Source organism: Heterodontus francisci, chromosome 13 (genome assembly GCF_036365525.1).
Source record: "Heterodontus francisci isolate sHetFra1 chromosome 13, sHetFra1.hap1, whole genome shotgun sequence".
Classification (NCBI taxonomy): domain Eukaryota; kingdom Metazoa; phylum Chordata; class Chondrichthyes; order Heterodontiformes; family Heterodontidae; genus Heterodontus; species Heterodontus francisci.
In genome coordinates, this window is record NC_090383.1 from 21,624,420 (window position 1) to 21,651,413 (window position 26,994).

General features: G+C 43.5%; 1 protein-coding gene across 1 annotated transcript in view; it reads right to left on the reverse strand.

Annotated features, from left to right (window-relative positions):
• LOC137376683 (metabotropic glutamate receptor 1-like) overlaps nucleotides 1-23,166 on the reverse strand; it is a 260,920-nt gene extending 237,754 nt beyond the window's left edge. Inside the window, exon 1 of the mRNA XM_068045656.1 lies at nucleotides 22,434-23,166. Within this exon, the coding sequence (XP_067901757.1) occupies nucleotides 22,434-23,166 (733 nt within the window). The remainder of the gene's footprint in view (nucleotides 1-22,433) is intronic.
• Between the last annotated feature and the right edge of the window lie 3,828 nt (nucleotides 23,167-26,994).

Here is a 26,994-nt window from a genome sequence, read left to right on the forward strand (position 1 = left end):
TCCACCACCAACGCACAGTGGCAGCAGCGTGTACCATCTACAAGATGCACTGCAGCAATGCACCAAGGCTCCTTAGACAGCACCTTCCAAACCCGCGACCTCTACCACCTCGAAGGACAAGAGCAGCAGATGCATGGGAACACCACCACCTGCAAGTTTCCGTCCAAGTCACACACCATTCTGACTTGGAACTATATCGCCATTCCTTCACTGTCGCTGGGTCAAAATCCTGGACCTCCTTTCATAACAGCACTGTGGGTGTACCTACCTCACATGGACTGCAGCGGTTCAAGAAGGCAGCTCACCACCACCTTCTCAAGGGCAATTAGGGATGGGCAATAAATGCTGGCATCGCCAGTGATGCCCACATCCCATGAATGTATAAAAGAAAATTCTCACCACTAATTATATTCCCGTCCAGTCACTGTCTTAGGCTGATCCAGACTGTTTGCCACCTTGGCGTCCTATACCCCTGAGCAAAGCTTCTGATCCCATATTGTCTCCATCAGGTAAAGCACCTATCTCCACTTCTTTAACATTTTCTTCTACCCCTGACTCAGCCCTTTCTTCTTTTGGGCCTCCTTATCTCGAGAGACAATGGATACGCGCCTGGAGGTGGTCAGTGGTTTGTGAAGCAGCGCCTGGAGTGGCTATAAAGGCCAATTCTGGAGTGACAGGCTCTTCCACAGGTGCTGCAGAGAAATTTGTTTGTTGGGGCTGTTGCACAGTTGGCTCTCCCCTTGCGCCTCTGTCTTTTTTCCTGCCAACGACCAAGTCTCTTCGACTCGCCACAATTTAGCCCTGTCTTTATGGCTGCCCGCCAGCTCTGGCGAATGCTGGCAACTGACTCCCACGACTTGTGATCAATGTCACACGATTTCATGTCGCGTTTGCAGACGTCTTTATAACGGAGACATGGACGGCCGGTGGGTCTGATACCAGTGGCGAGCTCGCTGTACAATGTGTCTTTGGGGATCCTGCCATCTTCCATGCGGCTCACATGGCCAAGCCATCTCAAGCGCCACTGACTCAGTAGTGTGTATAAGCTGGGGATGTTGGCCACTTCAAGGACTTCTGTGTTGGAGATATAGTCCTGCCACCTGATGCCAAGTATTCTCCGAAGGCAGCGAAGATGGAATGAATTGAGACGTCGCTCTTGGCTGGCATACGTTGTCCAGGCCTCGCTGCCGTAGAGCAAGGTACTGAGGACACAGGCCTGATACACTCGGACTTTTGTGTTCCGTGTCAGTGCGCCATTTTCCCACACTCTCTTGGCCAGTCTGAACATAGCAGTGGAAGCCCTACCCATGCGCTTGTTGATTTCTGCATCTAGAGACAGGTTACTGGTGATAGTTGAGCCTAGGTAGGTGAACTCTTGAACCACTTCCAGAGCGTGGTCGCCAATATTGATGGATGGAGCATTTCTGACATCCTGCCCCATGATGTTCGTTTTCTTGAGGCTGATGGTTAGGCCAAATTCATTGCAGGCAGACGCAAACCTGTCGATGAGACTCTGCAGGCATTCTTCAGTGTGAGATGTTAAAGCAGCATCGTCAGCAAAGAGGAGTTCTCTGATGAGGACTTTCCGTACTTTGGACTTCGCTCTTAGACGGGCAAGGTTGAACAACCTGCCCCCTGATCTTGTGTGGAGGAAAATTCCTTCTTCAGAGGATTTGAACGCATGTGAAAGCAGCAGGGAGAAGAAAATCCCAAAAAGTGTGGGTGCGAGAACACAGCCCTGTTTCACACCACTCAGGATAGGAAAGGGCTCTGATGAGGAGCCACCATGTTGAATTGTGCCTTTCATATTGTCATGGAATGAGGTGATGATACTTAGTAGCTTTGGTGGACATCCGATCTTTTCTAGTAGTCTGAAGAGACCACGTCTGCTGACGAGGTCAAAGGCTTTGGTGAGATCAATGAAAGCAATGTAGAGGGGCATCTGTTGTTCACGGCATTTCTCCTGTATCTGACGAAGGGAGAACAGCATGTCAATAGTCGATCTCTCTGCACGAAAGCCACACTGTGCCTCAGGGTAGACGCGCTCGGCCAGCTTCTGGAGCCTGTTCAGAGCGACTCGAGCAAAGACTTTCCCCACTATGCTGAGCAGGGAGATTCCACGGTAGTTGTTGCAGTCACCGCGGTCACCTTTGTTTTTATAGAGGGTGATGATGTTGGCATCGCGCATGTCCTGGGGTACTGCTCCCTCGTCCCAGCACAGGCATAGCAGTTCATGTAGTGCTGAGAGTACAGCAGGCTTGGCACTCTTAATTATTTCAGGGGTAATGCTGTCCTTCCCAGGGGCTTTTCCGCTGGCTAGGGAATCAATGGCATCACTGAGTTCCGATTTGGTTGGCTGTATGTCCAGCTCATCCATGACTGGTAGAGGCTGGGCTGCATTGAGGGCAGTCTCAGTGACAGCATTCTCCCTGGAGTACAGTTCTAGGTAGTGCTCAACCCAGCGGTCCATCTGTTTGCGTTGGTCAGTGATTATGTCCCCCGATTTAGATTTGAGGGGGGTGATCTTCTTGATGGTTGGCCCAAGAGCTCTCTTCATGCCATCATACATTCCTCTGATGTTTCCGGTGTCTGAGGCCAGCTGAATATGACTGCATAGGTGTTGCCAGTAGTCGTTTGCGCAACGCCTAGCTGTTCTTTGTGCAGTACTTCTGGCTGCTTTAAGTGCTGCGGATGTTAAATCGCTAGGGGCTTTCTTGTAGTTCAAAAGTGCAATGCGCTTAGCGGCTATGACAGGTTCCAGCTCTTCATTATGAGATTGAAACCAGTCTGCATTTCTCTTCGCACTTTTGCCGTAGGTGGTCAAAGCTGACTCATAGATGGCGTCTCTGATGTGGGCCCACTTGGTCTCAGCATCCCCTGTGGGAGTGTTTTGAAGGGCTGTTACAAGTGAATTTAGAAATTTTTGTAACAGCTGTGGGTGAGAAATTCTGCTCGTGTTGATGCGCGGGTGGCCCTTCTGCTTGGAATGATGCAACTTCTTTGGTCTGAGTCTAACCTTGCTGCACACCAGGGAGTGGTCGGTGTCGCAGTCCCCACTGTGGAAGCTGCGTGTGATTTGAACACTGTTTAAGGCGGCTCGCCTTGTGACAATGAGGTCTAGCTGGTGCCAACGACGTGATCTTGGGTGCCTCCATGAAACCTGGTGACAGGGTTTAGTGTGAAAGAACGAGTTGGTGATGCAGAGGTTATGATAGGTACACAACTCAAGCAGTCTCTGCCCGTTCTCATTCATCCTTCCAACGCCATAGCGCCCAAGGCAGGAGGGCCATGAGTCATGGTCGGCCCCAACCCTGGCATTAAAGTCCCCCAGCAGGAATAGGTGTTCGGTGTTGGGGATGCTGCTAATGATGTTATGGAGTTGTTCATAGAACTGGTCTTTAGCTTCAGGTGCGGAACAGAGTGTTGGAGCATAGATGCTGAGTAGGTGTACTGGACCAGAGGTGGTGAGCAGTCGGATGGACAGTATGCGTTCCGAGCCATTTGAGGGAGGCTCTATCATGCTGAGCAAGGAGTTTCTGATGGCGAAGCCCACTCCATGCTGTCTTGGTTCTTCAGGATCCCTGCCCTGCCAGAAGAAGGTGTAGTCTTGCTCTGCTAGAGAGCCACTCGCGGGGAGGCGAGTCTCCTGAAGTGCTGCAATGTCCACATTGAGTCTACTGAGCTCATTGTTAATGATGGCGGTCTTCCGAGAATCGTTGATTTGTGTCAGGTCTTCCGACAGGCCAGGACACATAGTTCTGACGTTCCAGCTTGCAAAGCGAAGGGCTGGTACCTTCTTTCCTTTTTTCATGTTGTTTGGTGCGGTGTATCAGTCCACCTTTCGGGCAATGACCCTGAGCTCCAAGCACCCATTGAAGCAGGCAGACTGTGGCGGGACAGAACCTTATTGACCGGGGGCTGCCCGGTTTGAGGCGGGCGGTAGCTGTCCAGTGAGGTGCAATGACCTCTCCCACCGACAAAGGCAACCCGTGGCGCCCAGTTTCTACGCCAATTTATCTGGACTTATAACCCGTAACTGCTGCCTTCCGTGTTGTTTCAGTCGCTGTGAGGCAACTATGGAGTGACCTCTCCATGGCGCATGCCTGGGCAAATTTATGGAGGTTGAGAGTTGCCCAGTCGTCAAAACCCCCCTCTCGGCCTTTCTGGTGGGGTCCAAAGGAGTGCAGGACACGACGTTTGGCACCAGTATGGCTGCAGGAACTGCCGGAAACATGCCAAAGGTGACACATGACCGCCTACGGGGTTCCGCTCCGGATTTTCTGTTAGGGTTTACTCCCTTAGCCTTGGTCTCTCCCGAGACGCCCACAAGGCAGTGGGGTTGTTGGGGCCCCTACACAGGTGTAGGATGGTGCCGGTGGGAGGAGGGGATGCAAGGGGGAGGGGTAGAGGGAGGGGGTGGGGGGGGGTGCAGGGGAAGGGGGTGCGGGGTGAAGATGGTGCGGGGGGGGGCGGGCTGGGACGGGGTTGTGAGGGGGTGAGCTGAGAGGGTGGAGCAGGGAAGGGGATGGGGGTGGGGGGGGGGGGGGGGGTAAAGAGGGGGGGAGGAATCTGGTGCAGGTAATAAGCCATTTCCTCAGCGCCCACCATCGACGTCCGGAAAGCTCATCCACGTCCTTCGGGAGGTGAAGCATCATTTGGCAGACCACCTGTTGCTAAAACTATTATCCATGCCTTTATTATCTTCACATTCCACTATGCAGTGCTGTCTTGGTTGGCCTCCCATCCTCTAACCTCCATGAACTTCAGCTCATCCAGCACTCTGCTGCCCATATCCTAACCAGCGCCAAGACAGGCTTACCCATTACTTCTGTCCTTGCTGACCTACATTAGCTCTTGTTACCCCAATGCCTCCAATTTATAATTCTCGTCCTTGTGCTTAAACCCCTCAAGGTCTCACTCTTCATTTATCTCTAACATCTCCAGCCCCAACTGTTCCCCCAAACTTTGGTTACTTATGCATCCCCTTCCTTCACCCACTATGGGCAGCCATGCCTTCAGCTGCCTTCAGCTGCCTAGGCCAATAAACTCTGGACTTCCCTGCCCTGATTGGTGTGTATCTGGTGAGTGCTTTTTTCAGTGTTAAATTTATTACTGTTAAGTTAGTTCTTCTTAAAGACCCTCCTTAAAAACTACCACTTTAACAAAGCTTTTGGTCACCCCTCCCCCAATATCCTCCTTTTTTGGCTCGGCACCCTTTTCTCATTTTGATTGCATCAAAGTTGGAGTTTGGAGTTTTTTTGGAGTTTTTTTTTTACTTGAAAGGGTGCTAGATAATACAAATGGTTATAAAATGAGATTTTTTGGTTCAAAATATGAATGCTTTGCATCACACACAACATAATACCTTGAAGCACTAAGACAGATCCTTTCCTAATCCTTCTGCCTTGGCACCTTCTTTAGCTGCCTTAAAAGCCCACTGAGAACATCCTTTACCTTCACCCTACTTTTGCATTCTCTCCTACTTTCTGTTGCACCACTTTTTTCTCTTGTTTATCAACTCCCTTCTTTCCATTTCCTACAAAAAGAGGTCTCTGATATTTCCCTTTACATGAGAAATGCAAGTTGCTGCTGTGTCAATGACAGACTTTCTCGCAAAATTCAGCAACATTATTCCATCCATGATACAAACCAAGCTGTGATTTAAATGAAAGCCTTTTCAATGACATGTTTATGGTATCACAAACACCTGGAAAATAATGCACTCGTACTGTGAATGTTGCCCTACCTTCTTCCTCCTTGATAAGGGGTAAGGCCGAGAGTGGAGCGGTATAAAGGGCGTGGCCGAGAGTGGAGCAGTGTAAAAGACAAGGCCGGGAATGGAGTGGTACAAAGGGCTCACAGCACAAGGCACGTGGCAATAAGTATATAAATAAACAATTAATTTAATCAACCTATAACATAAACTAAATCAATTAAGTTGTTTAATCGCTAAACCTAAGCCAATTTGATTAAATACATAAACGTTATCATATTTTATACATTGTATACTGTATAATTTAAGACATAATCAAGCTCGGTGTTTAATTAACCAGATCTGGGGGATAAAGATAAAATTGACTGAAAATGGATAGTCACATTAAAGGGTTCCAAATTTTCATTAAATTAAAATATGAGATATTGATAACAAGAGTTAAGCAAAACATCTAAGTTAGCCTAACTATGACTTAACCTAAATCAAGAAATTAGTTTTATAAACTAAAACAGAATAAGCAAAGTTGAATCGGCAAGCCTGGAGGTAAGGGAGTGCGAGTGTGTGGGAGCGAAGTTAAAAAAAACCTAAAGTGATGTTAGCTCAAGGGAAGGAGCTGATTGGTGTGTCTCTGGTGAGTGTTTTTTTCAGTGTTAAGTTTATTTTTGTTAAGTTAGTTAATGGTCTAATAAATAAAGAAATGGCAGGGCACCTCAGTCCCATGAAATACGTGTTCTCGTGTCCCGGACAACCTCACGTGCAGGAAGTGTCATCAGCTCGAGCTCTGGTTTCAGAGCTTGAGCAGCAGCTGGAGTCACTGCAGTGCATCCGCCAAGGCTGAGAGCTATGTGGAGAGCATGTTTTTGGGGCTGGTCATTCTACAGCTTAAGAGTATACAGGCAGAGAGGGAACGGGTGACCACCACACAGACAAGGATGACCAGGCAGGTAGTGCAGATATTGCGAGAGACAGGTAGCATTCGAGTAAGAAATAGTAAGAAATTAGGTGGGGTCAGACTATGAGTGCATACAATAAGGTCTAAATTACATTTACCGCGCATGTATGTAAATGCATGAAGTGTAGTAAATAAGGTTGATGAGCTGCAGGCGCAGGTAGCAATGTAAGAATATGATGATGTGGCAATAACGGAGACATGCTCAAAAAAGGGCAGGACTGGGTACTGAATATCCAGGGATACAAGATGTTCAGGAAATATAGGAAAGTAAAGAAAGGAGGAGGGGTGGCTGTATTGATTCAGGAGAATATTGCAGCGCTGGAGAGAGAGGATGAAGGGGTCAAGGACAGAATCTATTTGGTTCTAGTTAAGAAACACTAGAGATGCCATGACACTACTGAGTGTATTCTATAGGCCACCAACTAGTGGGAAAGATATAAAGGAGCAAATTTGCAGGGAAATGACTGAGAGGAGCAAGAAAAATAGAGTAGTGATAATGGAAGACTTCAATTATCCTAATATTGTCTGGAATAGTAATTGTGCAAAGAACAGAGAGGGGAATATTTCTGAAGTGTGTTCAGAATTTTCTAGATCAGGCTGTGTCCAGCCCAATGAGGAAGGAAGCATTGTTGGATGTGGTTCTGGGAATGAGGTGGGTCAAGTGGATCAAGTGCCAGTGGGGGAACATTTAGGGAACAGTGATCATAGTATCATAAGGTTTAGATTAGTTATAGAAAAGGACAAGAAGCAATCTAGAGTAAAATTACTTAATTGAAGGAGGGCCAATTTCAATGTGTTGAGAACAGATCTGTCCTGGGTATATTGGAATCAGATAAGTAGGCAAATTTGTAAGAGAACAATAGGCTGCTTTTAAAGAGATGGTTCAGGTACAGTCAAGGTAAATTCCCACGAGGGGGAAAAGTAGAGCAACCGAAGCCAGAGCTCCCTGGATGATGAAAGAGATCGAGACTAAGATGAAGCAGCAAAAGGGTGTGTATGACAGATACCAAGTTAGGAATACAAGTGAAAACCAGGCTGAATATAGAAAGTTGAGAGGGAAATAAGAAAAGGAAATAAGAGAGGCCAAGAGAGAACATGAGAACAGACTGGCAGCCAACATAAAAGGGAATCCAAATAGGCATATAAATAGTGAATATAAATAGTAAAAAAGTAGTAAGAGGATGTGTAGGGCCGATTAGGGACCAAAAAGGATACTTACACATGGAGACAGAGCAGATGGCTGAGGTACTAAATGAGTACTTTGCATTTGCCTTTACCAAGGAAGAGATGCTGCCAAAGTCATAGTGAAAGAGGAAGAAGTTGAGATACTGGATGGGCTAAAAAATTGATAAAGAGGGGGTACTAGAAAAGCTGTCTGTACGTGAAATTGACGAGCACAAAGCGGATGGGATACATCCAAGGATGCTAAGGGAAGCAAGGGTGAAAATTGGGGAGGTACTTCCAAACCTCCCTAGATACAGGGGTTGTGCCAGAGGATTGGAAAATTACAAATGTTATGCCTTGTTCAAAAAACTGTGTAAGGATAAACCCAGCAACCACAGGCCAGTCAGTTAACCTCGGTGGTGGGAAGGCTTTCAGAAACAATAATCCAGAGCAAAATTAACAGTCACTGAGACAAGTGTGAATTAATTAAGGAAAGCCGGCATGGATTTGTTAAAGGCAAATCATGTTTAACGAACTTGATTGAGTTTTTGATGTGGTAACAGAGAGGATTGATGAGGGTAATGTGGTTGATGTGGTGTATCTGGATTTACAAAAGGTGTTTGATAAAATGCCACATAATAGTTTTGCCAGCAAAGTTCGAGCCCATGGAATAAAAAGAACACTGGCAGCATGTCTACAAAGTTGGCTGAGTAAAAGGAAACAGAGTGGTGGTGAACAGTTGTTTTTTGGACTGGAGGTAAGTATATAGTGGTGTTCCCTGGGATCGGTACTCAGACCATTGCTTCTTTTGATATATATTAATAATTTAGACTTGGTATACAGGGCACAATTTCAAAAAATGCAGATGACACAAAACTTGAAAGTATAGTGGACTGTGAGAGGATAGACTTCAAGAGAACACAGACGGGCTGGTGGAATGGGCAGAGAAGTGCAAAGTGATACATTTTGGTAGGAAGAATGAGGAGAGGCATTATAAACTAAAAAGTACAATCCTAAAGAGGATGCAGGAACTGAGAAACTTGGGGGTATATGTGCACAAGTCATACAGGATCCTGGGCTTTATGAGTAAAGGCATAGAGCACAAAAGCAAGGAAGTTATGATGAACCTTTATAAAACAATGGTTCAGCCTCAACTGGAGTATTGTGTCCAATTCTGGGCACCACCCTTTGAGAAGGATGTGAAGGCTCTAGAGAAGGTGCAAAAGATTTACGATCCAGGGATGACAGACTTCAGTTATGTGGATAGATTGGAGAAGCTGGGGTTGATCTCCTTAGAGAAGAGAAGGTTGAGAGTAGATTTGACAAAAGGTGTTCAAAATAATGAGGGGTCTAGACAGCGTAAATGGACAGAAACTGTTCCCATTAGTGGAAGAGTCAAGAACCAACAGATGCAGGTTTAAAGTGATTGGCGAAAGAACCAAAGGTGACTTGAGGAAAAACATTTTTATGCAGCAAGTGGTTATGATCAGGAGTGCACTGCCTGAAATGGTGAAGGCAGATTCAATTATGGCTTTTAAAAGGGAACTGGATAAGCACCTGCACAGAAAGGATTTGCAGGGCTAAGGGGAAAGGGTGGGAGAGTGGGACTAGCAAAATTGTTCTTGCAGAGAGTTGGCATGGGCTCGACAGGCCAAATGCCCTCCTTCTGTGCTGTAACTATTCTATGCTTCTCTGATTTTATGATTCTTTGTTTCTAGTACCTTCTGCGCTATTACAGCCTTGCATTCAGAGCACTTTCCTGGCAAGAGTCAATGTTAAATGTGATGCACCTTAGTAATTAGGACAGATCTGATCACAATCTTTCAAAGCATATGTGAAAAATCTCACCGGCTTTATTATAGCTACTGCAAAATGTATCGCATTTACATCAATTATTCACTGGAACATTTCTTACTATCGTGGCAATGCAATTTATCTTCACTGTTGGAGATTTTCTGACAAAGCAGTAATGAACTCAAAAAGCTGTGCGTGCAAAGTACATCTCACACAAAGCTCTATTTTTGGAAGGTGGAAAACTCACCATTGAAATGCACCTTGAGCAGGAAATTAAGCTACTATTTAATCAGCTCAAACTCAATTTAGCAATAAAATTATTAAAATTGCCAATCTCCCAAGATGCTTTCTAACAATAGAAATGAGGTACCAAAATGGCCTTGCAGATATTAGCCCGTATCCTGTGACATAGCTCAGAAAATAATGGTGACCGTGTCTTCCTGCAACTGTATCTATGCTCATGTCCTTTTGATTTCCACCCCTTTTGTTTGCCTGTCTGTTTTGAACAGTTTTTGTCCTTCTTTCTGTGCATATGCCAGTGAGATACTTTTGGCTACTGTTGGTCTTAAGTGTATTTTTTCGTGTTTCAGTTTTATTTTGTTGAGAGGCTGCCTATCTTGTGTGGTGGTGGTTCTTATATTTGATGCACATGGCTTGCAGGGTCTTTCTGTTTTAACTCTGTGTTTATAGTTTTCATACTTGTATTTTTTTCCCACTCAAGATATTTTTGGTTGCTGCGGTTAAGACTGCTTTGGCTGTGTGTCAGAAGGTTGTAGATTCAAATCCCACTTGAGACTTGAGCATAAAATCTAGGCTGACACTCCAGTGCAGTACTGGGGGAGTGCTGCACTGTCAGAGGTGCCATCTTTCCATTGAGATGTTAAGTCGAGGTTCTGTCTACCCTCTTTGGTAGATACAAAAAATCCCTTGGTACTACTTTGAAGAAGAGCAGGGGAGTTTTCCCCAGTATCCTGGCCAATATTTATCCCTCAGCCAACACCACTGAAAAACAGACTTTCTGGTGGTTTATCTCATTGCTGTCTGAGAGACCCGTCTGTGCATAAATTAGCTGCCACATTCGCTGCATAACAACAGTGCCTACACTTCAAAAAGCATTTCATTGGCTGTAAAGCACTTTGAGACATCCTGAGGTTGTGAGAGGTGCAATGTAAATGCAAGTCTTTTTGGTCTCATAGGTGAACTGTTGAGGAGGTTTAAACTTGATGTGACACCTAGATATTAACTTGCCCAGCATGACAGTGAATCCTTCTTCAGATAAGAGTTCTGTCTAGCCTTAATGCCTTGTATTTATTTAGCACTTTTAACATTGAAAAGCTTCAAATGTGCAAATTTTAAAAAAAGATGCCTAGCCCTAGGAGGAGATAGTAGGAGGGGAGTGACCAAACGCTTGGTCAAAAAGATGGGTTGCAAGGAAGGTCTTAAAATGAGATTGTGGAGGGGTTTATGGAAGGAATTGTAGGGGGAGGCACCTACACTTCTGAAGGCACAGCAGCAAATGGTAGTTCACAGTAAGTGGGGGAAGGATGGGATTAAATTCCAGAAAGCTGGTTGTGCAAGGATGATGCCGGTTTCATATTTCATATTTACTCAGTTTCATATTTATTGAATAGAGTAAAAAGATTACAAACATGTCACCTCACTCAAAACCCTCCATAGTCTCAGTTAAGTGTCTTCTTATAAGTGCTCAAGTAAGATCCCAATTAACACCCTCCACCTGCATATAAATAAACAATTGATACACAATTAACAGATTAACGTGGGGGGGGGAAGAATTTTAGAGATGGAGAAGGTCACTGAGGTAGGGAGTGGAGAGACTATGAAGAAATTTAAATATGAGGATGAGAATTCTAAAAGGGGCACTGGTGGAATCGTGCAACAATGTAGGTTCAAATTTCCAGGTGATGATATTTTGGTCTTCACCATTCCTTTGTTGGCTCTTCTCATGAGCCACATTTTGAGTGGGTAACACATGTCTGAGGAGCCAACCATTCACACTGGGAAATGATGAAGGCAATTAATTGTGTTTGTGTAGACAGTTTGTTTCAATTAAGTAGGTTAGAGAGGACCAGGGGTCACAGTCTCAAATTAGATAAGCCAGAACCAGGTTATATGTCAGGAGGTGGTTCTTTTCCCATAGATTGGTGGACCTGTGGAACAGGCTGCCAGCTTGTGTGGTAATTGTTGAGTCATTCATTTTGAAGCAGACAGCTAGGTCTGTTTCTGGATGGGGTGGAGGTCCCACATTACAAAAGCTAAGTATGGCAGAGAATTATCAGGGCTAGAGTGATCTCCTGGACTAGGCTTCATGACATAAAGGCGTTTTATAGAATAAGAGAATAATACAGCACAGAGGAGGCCATTCAGCCCATTGGGCTGTGCCAGCTCTCTGAAAGAGCAACCAGTTAGTCCTACTCCTATGCTCTTTCCACATAACCCTGCAAATTCTTCCTTTTCACGTATTTATCCAGTTCCCTTACTGAAAGATATTATTGAAACAGCTTCCATCACCATTTCAAGCAGTGCATTCCTGATCATAACATCAAGCTGAGTGAAAATACTTCTCATCTCCCCCCACCTTTTTTTCCACATACCTTAAAATCTGTGTCCTCTGGGTATAGATCTATTTTCCGGATACTTTCCCCCTAACTGGCCTGCATTTTTTTTTGCCTCTCCCAAAGGTAACATGGCTTTCAGGTGGGGTGGTGAGCGTATATATTATGAGGCACAAACATCTCACAGGAAGGTGTGGCATAAAAGTTGAGTGACACTGCCGAATTTTGCAAACGTAGCTGGTGAAAGTGCCATTGTTGTTCCTTGGCACCAGATCTGATTCCATGAATTAACACAGCAGCCAGAATTTTCCCCTCAGTAGCAGGTGAGATGTCCACCCACTCCTTTTGACAGCATTGCAATATTAATCCAGCTTCCTGCTGGGTTGAAGTTCCTCCGTTATGCATAGCAGGATCCTGGTGGGATACCCCCTACCAAGAGGGAGCCCATCATGGCCTGGCCCAGTGGGAACACCACTACAACATCGTGAAAGGCAGCAAGGTGGTTGAAGGGGGCAGAAGAGCCCTGAAGCCTTACACAGCATTTGCTTTGTGCAGGCGACCTCAGGGCTGTTTCTACTGTTTCTTGGGGTCTACTGAGAAGTAGTAACAGGGGAGCATGAGAATGGCCCTGCTGCCATTCAGCATATGGGGAAGGAGCAGCCTGCAGTATTCCTAGCAGAGCTGGGGTGAGGGATAGTGGCGGGAGGGGGAAGGGTGGAGTGGGGGGGGGGGGTTGCTGGGGTGGGGCAGTAGAGCTGTGGGGGGGGGGGGGGTTGGGGCGGGGTGGTGGAGTGGAGAGTGAGAATTCCAGTGAGGTCAAAAAAGTTCCATCATTTGTGGAACACATGCTGACATGGGTAGACATCGATTCGCCAGTTCCAATGGATCTCTCCCTTTGGCCTCGGACCTTCCTGGACCTTTTATTCTATCGCTCCAACATACTGAGGTTTGTTGTTGCACCCATGTTGAGAATTTGAGCATTTGTTTATATATTTCCTGCTGTGCCACTGGATCTCCATTGGTTCTTGCTATAGCTCACATAACATCCATTATCGGGTCCCACTAACTTGATCTGCTACTGCAGTCAAGAGCTGAGTAAGTTTTGAGCAGATCCAGTTAATTTCTGCTAAAGTTATTAACTACCCGTGAAATAGCAAGTGTTTGATGTAGATGCCTCAATTGCAGCTTGCTTACAAGTAATGAGATATATACCACATGCGCTCACAGTGGAACTGCCCAGAATTCAAAGCAGCATAATGACTCAAGCCATTTACCACAGTCAAGAGCTACACCAGATTCCAACATGTTAAGCATTTAACTTCCCACCCAATTAAAATTAGTTGTTAATGCAAATGCTATTCATAAATTGAACATAGTATTAGCTGTAAATTGCCAAAGATTACTTTACTGAAGGTCCATTAATAGATTTGTAATTGCTGTTTCTCTTTGAATAACCAATAGCAACCAGTGAACACTCAAAGGCATATGGAAGTTACATCTGAAGGGATTCAGTAATTGTACCTCTGGTGCTGTAACAGCCCATATCCAGCTAAATGTGATCCAGAATACATTCTTCTAAAAACAGCCTTCAAAATTACTGTTGTGGACATTTCCTCATCTTCTGCATTTTGATTTCCACCTAACGACATTGTATTTGATTTTCAAGAACCACACATTGAAAAGAAATAAGATCATTACTGCGGACCAATTAAGTTGGTATTGCAATATTGAATAAAAAGTATTGCATTTGAAAATGGTTCCAAAAATGCTTCACAATACTAAAGATTCCTGAATAGTGTACAGCCCATCTGCTTTTGGTGTGGAACTTAACTGAAAGGTCATTAATTTGAAAATTATGTTAGATATTCTCTTAGGCTCAGGTCACTTGTAGATGAACCTTACAGCCCAATGATCTCAACCTTACTGCCCAATATCATAGGAACATAGTAATAGGAGTAGGCCATTCATCCCCTTGAGCCTGTTCTGCAATTCAACTAGATCATGGCTGATCCGTACCTTAACTCCATCTACCCGCCTCGATTCCATACCTTTATTACCTTTGCTTAACAAAAATCTCTCTGAAAAGTCATCGATTTGAAACATTAACTCTGTTTCTCTCTTCACAAATGCGACCTGACCTGCTGAGTATTTCCAGCATTTTCTGTTTATATTTTAGATTTTTAGTATCTACAGTATTTTGCTTTTTAAAAAATGTATCATAGTTTTGACATTTTCAATTGACTTAGTCTCAACAGTTTTATAGGTGGAGGGAGCGTTCCAGATTTTCACTACTCTTTATGTGAAGAAGTGCCTCCTGACATCAGCCCTGTACGGCCTAGCTCTAATTTTAAGGTTATGCCTTTCTCTTGCACTCCCCCACCAGAGGAAATCATTTCTCTCAATTTACCCTATCAACTCCTTTAATCATCTTAAACATCTCAATTAGATCACCCCTTAATCTTCTGAACTTCTATGCAACCTGTCTTCATAATTTAACCTTTTTAGCTCAGGTATCATTCTAGAAATCTGCTGTACACACCCTCCATGGTCAATATATCCGTCCTTTGGTGCTGTGGCCATAACTGAACACTATTGTTCAGCTATCTAGTCAAACAATAGTGTGATCTGGGGATTCTAGCAGTAAGATCCTTCATCTTGAATAGGGGTTACTGTGAGCTTCTATGTGTGTTCTCCTATCTGTGGAGCACAGAATGATCATGGAAGAATGCTTTGTTAACAGAGTGCTAAAGCCTGGAATTTGGTGCGAGTGGGTATTTGATGCAGAGGGGGAAGGGGGTGTTGCTTTTTATTTTGTTTTACCTCCAGTAGCTGGTGAGTGTTTTACTTTCGTCTTTAAGCTAGGAAATTGTAACTTGTTTTTACTTTATTAAATTAGTAACTAAACTAGATCAACTATCTCATATTTAAAACCAAAATAATCAATTCAATTCAAAGAAATTAATCGACTAATCAAATAAATAAATACATCAGACATGGCAAGGCAGGTGGTATGCAGTAACTGCAGCGTGTTGGAGTCTGTGGAGAGCATTGCGATCATGGAAAACCACAACCGCAGGAAGCTTCCGCAGCTTGAGGAATTTTGGCTCAATGTTGTTGAGCTGGCGTCTGAGCTGCAGACAGTGCGGGGCATCAGGGAGAGGGAGGTAGTCACACCCCCTTAGGTTAAGTAGAATTTTAGAGTTGGTCAATGGTCAGGGACAGGAGGGTATGAAAGTGAGTCAGGCAGGTGTGGGGATGCAGGATTTAGTGATGGAGGAACCTCAGCTGTTGACTTTGACCAGCAGGTATCTGGTATTGCTACCTGTGTGGATTAGAACGAGGACTGCAGGGTGGATGGGCAAACAGACCATAGCACCATGGTGCAGGTCGCCATTGAAGTAGGGGGTGTGAAAAGGAATGTGGTAGTGTTCTCTGCAGCCATGACTGTGAGTTCCAAAGGTTGCCTGCTGGGTGCCAGGGTTAATGGCATCGCCTCACGCTGGAGAAGAATTTGGAGTGGGAGAGGGAGGATCCAGTTGTTGTGATCCACGTTGGCACCAATGACACAGATAGAGCTAGGAATGATGCTCTGCTAAGAGAGTTTGAGGAGTTAGGGTCCAAATTAAAAAGTAATACCTCAAAAGTATTAATCTCTGGATTGTTAACTCAGCCACATGGCAGTTGGCATAGGGATAAACAGATTAGAAGGTTAATTGTGTGGCTGAAAAAGTAGTGTGGGAGGCAGGGGTTTCACTTCATGGGCCATTGATGCCAGTACTGGGGATAAAGGGAGCTGTTCCTTTGGGCGGGCTCTACTTAAACCAGACTGGGATCAGTGTCCTAGCGAATCAAATCACTAGGGCAGTAGATAGGGCTATTAAAGTGCGGGTGGGTGGGTAAGAAAATTCAGGAAAGAATAACTTAAAAAGCAGCAAGGGAATTATCAAGGCTCTAGAGCAGAGCAGTATTTTGGGTAAAATAAGCAGAGTGGGTCAGGAAGGGATAGTGAGAGTAAGAAAGATAATAGGGCATTAGTGACTCAGGTGATGTCAGGGAAAATTAGAAAAACTCAAAGCTAAAGGCACTATATCTGATAGCTTGAAGCATTCACAACAAATTATATGAATTAATAGCATAGATAGAAATTAATTGGTTTGATTTTATAGCCAATGCAGAGATGTGGTTGCAAAGTAACCAAGGTTGGGAACTAACTATTCTAGGATACTTGACTTTTAGAAGAGATAGGAAAAATGGAAAAGGAGGAGTGGTAGCCCTATAATAAAGGATGGGATGACAGTAGAAAGAAAGGATCCTAGCTCCATAAATCAAGAAGTAGAAACTGTTTGGGTAGACTAAAAAAATAGCAAGAGGCAGAAAACACTGGTGGGAATTAGTTATAGACCCCCTAAGAGTTGTTGCAGTGTAGGGCAGAGTATAAATCAGGCAATTGGAGGCGTATGTAATAAGTTGTCATGGGGGACTTTAATCCTTCACATAAACTGGGCAAAGCAAGTTTGTAGTGATAATGTGGAGGATGGGTTCATGGAATGGATACAAGCTAGTTTTCTAGATCAGTATGTCAAGGGAACAGGCTACTTTGGATCGAGTATTGTGCGATGAGAAAGAGTTAATTAATAACCTTTAGTGAAATGGCCTCGAGGAAAGAGTGACCAGAATATGACAGAATTTTATATTGAGTTTGAAAGTGATTTAGTTAAGTCTGAAAGTAGGATCTTAAATCTAAACAAAGAAAACTATATAGGTATGAAGGGTGAGTTGGCTAAGGTAGATTAGGATACTACATTAAAAAATATCACAGTAGACAAACAATGGCTAACATTTAAAGAATACAGAATTTGCAACAAGTATACATTCCTTTAAGGCCCAAAAAACCCACAGAAAGAGGGATACTACTGTGGCTAACAAGAGGAGTATTAGATCAAGGGAAGAGGCTCATTGCCAAAAATAGTAGTAAGCCTGAGAATTGGGAGGATTTTAGAATTCAGCAAAGGAGGGCCAAAAAGTTGATAAGGAGCAAAAAGAATATTAGAATTGACTAGCAAAAGACTTAAACCATATTGTAAACGTTTCTATAGGGTTATATATAAAAAGGAAGAGATTAGTGAAAGTAAACATGGGCCCATTAGAGGCAGAAACCGATGAAATTATAATGGTGAATAAGGAAATGTCAGAAACATTAAACAAGTACTTTGTATCTATCTTCACAATAGAAGAGACAAAAAAAAATCCAAAAATAATTTGGAGCCAAGAGTCATAGAATCATAGCACAGAAGGTGGCCATTCAGCCCATTGTGTCTGTGCTGGCTCTCTGCAAGAGCAACTCATGTAGTCCCAATCTTCAGCCTTTTCCCCGTATCGCTGCATATTTTTTTCTTCAGATAATTGTGCAGTTCTCTTTTGAAGGCCTTGATTGAATCTGCCTCCACCACATTCTCAGGCAGAGCATTCCAGATCCTAACCACTCGCTGCATAAAAAAAAATTTCTCATGTCACCTCTGGTTCTTTAGCCAATCACCTTAAATTGGTGTCCTCAGGATCCTTTGGCCAGTGGAACAGGTCCTCCCTATCTACTCTGTCCAGACCCTTCATGATTTGAACACCACTATCAAATCTCTTAATCTTCTCCAAGGGGAACAGGCCCAGCTTCTCCAACCTATCCACATAACTGAAAATCTTCATTCCTGGAACCATTCTCATGAATCTTTTCTGCACCCTCTTTAATGCCTTAACATCCTTCTGAACGTGTGGTGCCCAGAAATGGACACAATGTGCCTGTTGAGTCTCACAAGAATGAGGAACTTAAAGAAATTAGTGTTAGTAAAGGAATAGTACTGGAAGAATTAATGGTATTAAGTGGCAATAAATCCCCTGGACTTGACGAGCTGCGTCCTAGGATTTTAAAAGAGAAAGCGGCAGAGATAGTGGATGCACTGGTTTTGATCTTCCAGAATTCGATTCTAGAACAGTTCCCAAGGATAGGAAGGTAGCAAACATAACCCTGCTATTTAAGAATGGAGGAAGAGAGAAAACGGGGAACTATAGGCCAGTTAGCCTAACATTAGTAATGACAAAATGCTAGAATCTATTATTAGGGATGTGATAACAGGGCACCTAGAAAATCATAATATGATTAAGCAATCAAGGTGGCTTTTTAACAAATCTGTTAAGAGTTTTTTGAGGATGTAACTTGTAAGATGCATTAGGGGGAACCTGTGGATGTAGTGTATTTGGATTTCCTACTAAATTAGGACTTAAGAAGGGTCTGGGGGTAATATGTTAGCATGGATTGAGGATTGGTTAATGGACAGAAAACATAGAGTAGGGATAAATGGGACATTTTTGGGTTGGCAAACTGTAACCTAGCAGCGTATCGCAAGGGTCGATACTTGGCTCTCAGCTATTTACAATCTATAATATTGATTTAGATGAAGGGTCTGAGTGTAACATATTCAAGTTAAGTGGGTAAGTGAGCAGTGAGGAGAATGCAAAGAGGCTGCATGGCAGATGGAATAACATGGACTGAAGTGTGAAGTTATCCACTTTGGTAGAAAAAACAAAAAAAAGCAGAATATTTTTTGAGTGGTGAGGGACTGGGAAATGTTTGCATTCACAGGGACCTGAGTGTCCTTTTATATGTATCACAGGAAGTTAACATGCAGTTGCAGTAAGGAATTAGGAAGGAAAATGGTATGCTAGCTTTTATTACAAAGGGATTGGAGTGTCAGAGTATATAAGGCATTGCTGAGGCCACACATGGAATACTGCGTTTAGTTTTGGATGCCTTACCTAAGGAAGGACATACTTGCCCTTGAGGGAGTGTGACACATGTTCACTAGACTGATTCCTGGGATGAGGGGATTGTCCTTGAGGAGAGATTGAGTAGAGTAGGCCTATATTTCCTGGAGTTTAGAAGAACGAAAGGTGATTTAATTGAAACATATACAATTCTTAAGGGCTTGTCAGGGTAGATGCTGACAAAATGTTTCCCCTGTCTGGGGAATCTAGAACAAGGGGTCACAGTTTCAGAATAAGGGGTCAGCCATTTAGGACTGAGATGAGGAGAAATTTCTTCACTCAAAGGGTTATGAATCTTTGGAATTCTCTACCCCAGACAGCTGTGGATGTGAGTATATTCAAGACAGAGGTTGATACATTTTTGACTATGAAGGGAATTAAAGGATATGGGGATAGAGCAGGAAGGTGAAATTGAAGTAGAAGATCAGCCGTAATCTTGTTGAGTGATGGAGCAGGCTCGAAGGGCCAAATGGCCAACTCCTGCTCCTATTTCTGTTTTTATATTCTTTCAGGAAGAGGACTTCAAAGCATACTAGTGAGAAGAGGATGCCTGGAAGCTAACATACTGAATTACTTTGCATGTAAGACATGCCTGAACAGAATATACTTTTTAGTAAAATGCAATGAATTTTTTATCACTTCTTGTATGCTGGAAAATTAAAATATACAACTTCACACATTGGCAATGGTCCTCACTGCATTTAATGTTCAACAATCTCAGACCTAACCTATGAGACCTTCACATGGGTCCTCTCCTTGACTGTTCCAGGCACAATAAACACATTTTGTATACATGCAAGGAAGAAGAGGGAGCAAAAGCTAAACCTCTGACACCTCCCTCCTTGCCAAGCTGCCAATCATTTACCTACCACCTTGATTGAGATCTGCTTTTGGTGTGGAAACCATAGCATCTACATTGTCTATTTAGCTAATCCACATGCTTGCATTACAAGAGCAAACTTCTTTGGAATTTACGACCAACCAAGCACACTGTGTGTGTCTACCACTCCTCCCATCTCAAAACTGACATGAACAGTAATACTGCAAAATCCATTTACCCTCAAGAGGCTCCATCAGAATTCCAAACCATTTTCACAGTTTTTATTATCAGGTCAGAGAAATATGCTGGAGCTCTGGGTGTTAGATCATAAATATAGTCGAAATTAAACCAGAAATCCCCTCCAGACCAATTAAGTAAAAATCTCAAAATGTTACTACTTCTAATACGTACATTTACTGCCCAGTGTAAAACGATGACCAATAGGATTTTTAAAAATATTTGATGTGAATTAGGATAACATTTTGGGTTACTGGGTGAGGCCAGTCTAACAGCCTATGTAGGCTACCTGCAATGGTACAATATGGAATGGGATATCCTCATTCTCATCATGAGAGATAGATTCCACACAATACTCATCCCATGTTAAGTATATTCTCATTCATTAGTTACAATTACTCGAACAAAGTTAAGTAATCTTTTGCGGATTGGTTTCTGAATTACATACCAGGTGGTGTTTCAAGTTGCTTTGGTGCTAAACAGTGATGGTGTTGGCACTATGATGTATTGAATAGTCAGTGATGGCTGGCAATGCATTTGAGCTTATTTTAAAATGACTGTACTGATCATTTCACATCAGTCTGAAAACCTAAACAAATACATTTATGCATATAAGTGGTTTTTGTTTAACATTTAGGGGCAAAGTTTTGAAATGCATACTCAGTTTTTAAAAATTCTTTCACGGGATGTGGGCGTCATTGGTAAGACCAGCATTTGTTGCCCATCTCTAACTGCTCTTGACAACTGAATGGCTTGCTAGGCCATTTCAGAGGGCAGTTAAGAGTTAACCACATCGCTGTGGGTCTTGAGTCACAGGTAGGCCAGAGCAGGTAATGACAGCAGATTTCCTTCCCTAATGGACATTAGTGAACCAGATAGGTTTTTATGACAATCAATGATAGTTTCATGGCACCATTACTAAGACTAGCTTTCAATTCCATATTTTTATTAATTGAATTTAAATTCTACCAGCTGCTGTGGTGGGATTTGAACCCATATCCCTAGGGCATTAGCCTGTGCCTCTGGATTACTAGTTCAGTGACATTACCACTACACCACCATCTCGCATCCATTGGAAATCACAGTGCAGTCCATGATTTTCCATTTTTTAATGTTATTACAATGATGAGAACTGTATCCCTAATTTGTTGATGCAGATTCATGGTGGATGAGGCTCTGTGCTGGAATTGCATTTGGAGAGAAACCTTTGAGAGTCTAGAAATTGCTGTTTGCATCATTAGCAGTTGGACATTTTTCTCACCCCTGTGACATTCCTTTGCAATTTTTAAATGGCTTTAAATGGGTTAATACCCCAGTTTCAATAGTAGATGGAGAAATATCATTGAATGGGGAGACCATCCAGCTACTAATATCACCATAACAATTTCTAGGCCCATGTGTGATCATGTCTTTTGCATTCGTGTTTGTACTCGTGATGGAAAGGGCACATGAGAATGATTGAGAGCTTCTGGAGAACCAATACTCCAACATAAAATTAGATTTTCTGGGGCTTGAAGATTTAAAATTCATTAATTCAACCCCCGCACCCCCCCCCCCTCACCCCCCATACTCCACAGACCATAGCAGTGCTGCATGCCTGGAATGAACTCATGTTCCTCCTATCTATAATTCCCAGGGCACAAGTCACAGGACATATCCTAGGTGATGCACTCAGGTCAGTTGCACACCCTTTGTGCAGGTTTCTGGGTAGGTGCATTTTTAATTACCATCCTCAAACAATGCAGAAGATTCTGGAAGTGGCAAAGGAAGGGTAGTTCATGATTATCCACACAAATGGGTAGAGGGCACCTCAGTCTAACATCTCATCTGAAAAGATAATACTTCCAACAATACAATACTCCCTTATCATATTGAAGTCACTCTAAATTATATATTTCAATCCCAGGATGGGGCTTGAATCCGCAGCCTTCTAATTCAAGGCCAGTGAGTTAATTTTGAATCAAGATGTTACTTAAAATGCTGAAAAGCTCCTCAATGTACCGCGGAGGCTGTAACCTGCTTTAAAATAGGTGCAAGTCAACAGCATCCAGTTATACTGTAGGAGCTGTATCATTGCCTTGTCAGGGAATGTGGAATATATAGGGCTAGACACACAAAACCACAATCCCCAAATACACCAGTTCAAATTTTAAAGTTAGCGGAGTTGAGGTATTTGATTCTTTCACTAGCACAAACAATTTTTTAAAATAGTTTCTAGTTTGGTTTCTACTGCTTCCATTGAGAATGCACCGTCCGCTCATCATTCACCAAGTTATGCTGCAGTTTTTGCATGAAAACATTCTTAAAGCTTTACAAAGCCAGAGTACAAAGGAGCAACTAAATACCAGCTTGACTTCGATTTACCTTCAGTGTGAACAGCAGACACGTAGGTCCAGTTGTACCTCAGTACAATATCCAGCATGGCCCTGGCTTGGAGGGTATCTGAAGGAACCACCCGTAGGAAATATTGAAACAGCGTCTTGTCACTCAGGTCGATGCTTGTAGCGGAGTAGGCAACCTGGGGGATGTTGAAGAGCTGCAGAAGGTTCTGTACCTGGATGGCCACAGAACTGGAGCCTGGCCCAATGACTCCAGCGATGGGGGTCTTGGCCTCTGACCCAGGTCCTTCGAGACACTGGGTCAGTCCATCCCTCTCGTTCCTCATTGAGATGAGGGAGTCTCGAATAAACTCAATACTTTGCTCCAAGGCAACAGACGAGTGCCAGCAAGAGTCTCGGATCTCGCAACCCAGAGTGATGTTGGGCAGGAGGTTGAGGTTAGCGTTGATTTTGTCCAGAGTGTGGAACATGGCTTCCACACGCTGGATGCCATACTGCTCGCGAATTTCTCCACATTTCCTCTCGGGCACCTTCTCGGCCGGCGGCTGGTGGTGCACCGAGAAGAGAGCCCCGATGATCACATCGCCATCCTTCCGAGCCACCGAGCGTTGAACGGAGTTCATGGACAGCAGAACTCTCTTCCCGACTTCTGGCTCTTGATCGCTTAGAGTCACTGGGACGAAGATCAGCCAAAGGGCCACAATTTCAAAGCAAGGATGCTTGCAGATCCTGCTCTTCATGGTCATCTCACTAGACATATTGAGACGAACGGTTCATGATATGAAGAGGATATCCAGTTGCAACAAACCTACAGCTGCACCTAGAAAAGGAAAAATCATCAAAAACTCAAAACAGCAATTGAACACAAACCTAGCTGGACTAGATACAGTTCACAGTAATGAGTGGCGATGGCTGTTTTACCCAGAACTGTAATTCTGATGTCAGAACGACCTTGATGTAAAGCTAACAAAAAGTGCATGTAAAAAGGCAAGTTCTTGGGAATCATCTCATCAAACTTATGCAATGTATAAATGGCGATTTCGGATTAAATATGAGCCAATGAGAACTCGGCTCCCGATACATAAATATCTAGAAGCTAAAGATTTGTAAGCTCGCACATATTGCAACAAACTGACTCACCAGGGGCCAGACTGGTATTCACCAGAAACACTACCAGTCGCAAATCTACATCAAGTGTGGTCAGGTCAGATTTAAAGGAGCACGTCACAATTATTTTCAACCTGCCTTCAAAAGGACGGGTCTAACAATTGTATAAAAGAAGCTTATTTAAAATCAGTAACACTTTCCTGTACTAAAATCAAGGGGAAAGTGCAGGAAAATTCACCCAAGATTCGTTCAGTTAGTTATAAAATATGTCTTATGGTGCAATTCCAACACACATGAACAGTACACGAGGCGTTTAGGCACTGTAGCTTAGTTACGCTAAGATAACACGTTAAGATCTAGGTTCTCATCACAAACCCTTCAACAGACCTGTGAGAGGACCTGCATTAACTGAATTTAAATTTAACACGCAGTTTTTCATCTGTTTTTCCCCGTTGAATTTATGACTCCGTTAACTGCACTTTTCAACATTGTACTAATTGGTACATGTGGACTCACTGCTGGACTATAATACTTCATTATTGACATCTTCTTGTGGCAGGGATAGGTTCAGCACCAAGGTCAGCGCAAAGCCATTCCAACTCTGCCAGCTACACTCAGCCGTTAGCTAACTCCTCAACTAAGTTCTTGCTGGGTTCCTCAAATGTTGTCACGCCAAGCACATCACATCCAACACTGGACTTTGTACAGGTTGCTGGGAGCAGTTCAAATCCCAGGCACGGCTAATGAACCCTATGTGTTGCACAGAAACGCATCGTGGAGACTTGCTTGCACTACTCAGCGCGCACAAGGCAAGAGCAAGTCAACAGCTGAAGCAAACCCGTGTTTCTACAAGAGAAGCGGGGTAATGTCCATGCATTTGCTCAGGTTAGCCAGAAGAGTACTCCTTTCACAGTCAAATTCTCCACTCAAAACAAATCAGAATTAGCAGGTGAAATTCGAGACTTACCTGCGATCATTGCAATGATCCACACGTCTTAATAGCCAAACGGATCCAGTCTTCTCTCTGCTCTCATTCGCAGTCGGGTAGGTTTATCGCAGGAAGCTGCTTCGCCTGAACACTCCTGCCCTCTCTCTTTCACTCTATTTTACTACATAGCTGAAATCAGGACATCTCCCCATCAAGGTTAGGTTGCAGTTTGTTACACGCAGCCAAAAGTCGAGAGAGGCCGCTTACAGCAGAAACCCGTGTACCAGAAAGGAACCCTCCAACCCCTCCGCACCCTCATCCCACCCTCACCGGCCAGACTAGGCGAAAACATAATTTTTTTAAAAAGTCTGTGATTTGCACAAGGAAGACTTTTGCGCCTAAAGAAACCTTTCTGCAAACTTGCACTGGGAAATTTTGCTTTACATCAAGTAAATAGAACAGTCCATAGCCAATCCGATTTAAGAATAAAACCTCAAGACCAAGTAGTTGGTTTCTCATAGCAACCGTTCCCAGGGGTTACAAATATCCCGGTTTCTCAATGTGACCATAACTCAACACCGTAGAGCCCACACTCTGTCCAAAGGGAGCTTGTCCGCAAGTCTGAATGCCTATTTTATTTCACCATTAAGAATGGCATCTTCCCATCAACTTTAGGTTGCAGTCAAATGCAGCCAAAAGTCAAGAGAGGCATCTGTAAAGATTCCTCAGGAGGCACAGAATAATTTAGGCGCAAGTTTGAATAAAACATAAGGAGACTCATAATCTAAATCCTAATAATTATTCTATCTAAAACTTTATATTTCACTGGTTAGACCTCAGCTAGAGTATTGTGCCCAATTCTAGGCACTGCACTTTAGGAAGGATAGCAGGGTCTTGGAAAGGGTGCCAAGGAGATTGAGAGTCTTCAGTTATGTGCTGGCACCAGAGAAACTGGGATTACTCTCCTTAGAACCAAGAGGTTAAGAGGGTTTTAATAGAGATGTTCAAAATTATGAAGGGGTTTTAAACCCATGGAATATAAGGGACGGGGGGCAGCGTGTATAGGAAGTTGGCTAAGTGACAGGAAACAGAAAGTAGTGGTGAACAGTTGTTTTTCAGAGGTAGATATACAGTGGGGTTCCCCAAGGGTGGGTACTAGACCATGGCTTTTCTTGATATATATTAATAACCTAGACTTGGGTGTGCAGCACACAATTTCAAAATTTGCAGATGACACAAAACTTGGAAGTATTGTGAACTGTGAGGAGGATAGTGATAGGCCTCAAGTAGACATAGACAGGCTAGTGGAACGAGCAGACGCATGGCAAATGGAATTTGATGCAGAAACATGTGAATTGATACATTTTGGTATGAAGAACGAGGAGAGGCAATGTAAAATAAAGTGTACAATTCCAAAGTGGGTGCAGGAACTGAGAATCCTGGGGGTATATGTGCACAAATCATTGAAGGTGGCAAGGCAGGTTGAAAAAATGGTTAAAAAGGCATACAGGATCCTGGGCATTATACATAGAGGCATAGAATATGAAAGCAAGGAGGTTATGATGAACTTTTATAAAACACTGGTTCAGCTTCACCTGGAGCATTGTGTCCAATTCAGGGCGCTGCACTTTAGAAAGGATGTGAAGACTATAGAGAGGGTGCAGAAAAGATTTATATGAGTGGTTCTAGGGATGAGAGGCTTTAGTTACCTGGGTAAATTGAAGAAGCTAGGACCCTTCTCCTCAGAGAAGAGAAGGTTGAGAGGAGATTTGATAGACGTGTTCAAAATCATGAGGGGTCTGGACAGAGTAGATAGAGAGAAACAGTTCCCATTGGTGAAAGGGGTGAGAACTAGAGGACACTGATTTAAAGTGGCAAAAGAACCAATGGCGACATGAGGAAAACCTTATTTACGCAATAAGTAGTTAGGATCTGGAATGCATTGTCTGAGAGTTCGTGGAGGCAGATTCAATCATGGCTCTCAAAAGGGAATTGGATAAGCAGCTGGAGAGAAAAGATTTGCAGGGCTGTGGGGAACAGGCAGGAAAGTAAGACTAGCTGAGTTGCTGTTGTGGAGAACCGGCATGAACACAATGGGCTGAATGTCCTTTTTCTGTGCTGTAACCATTCTATGAGTCTATATAGAGTAGATAGGGATAAATTGTTTCCACTAGTGGGAGGGTTGAAAACCAGAGAACACTGATTTAAGACCATTGGCAAAAGAGCCAGAGGGGTGTTAGGAAAAATTATTTTAGGCAGTGAGTTGCTATACTCTAGAATGCACTGCCTGAAAGGGTGGTGGAAAAATATGCAATAGTAAGTTTCAAAAGGAAAATGGATACTTGAAAACTGGTCCAGATGGGATGCATCCTAGGTTTCTGATGGAACTGAGGGTGGAAATTTTGGAGGCTTGGGTTACAATCTTCGAATCCTCCTTATATATGGTAGTGATGCCATTGGACTGGAGGGTTGCATATGTTACACCCATATTCAAAAAATGTGAGAGGCCAGTCAGGCTAATGTAGGATAGGAAAACCTTAAGACACAATAA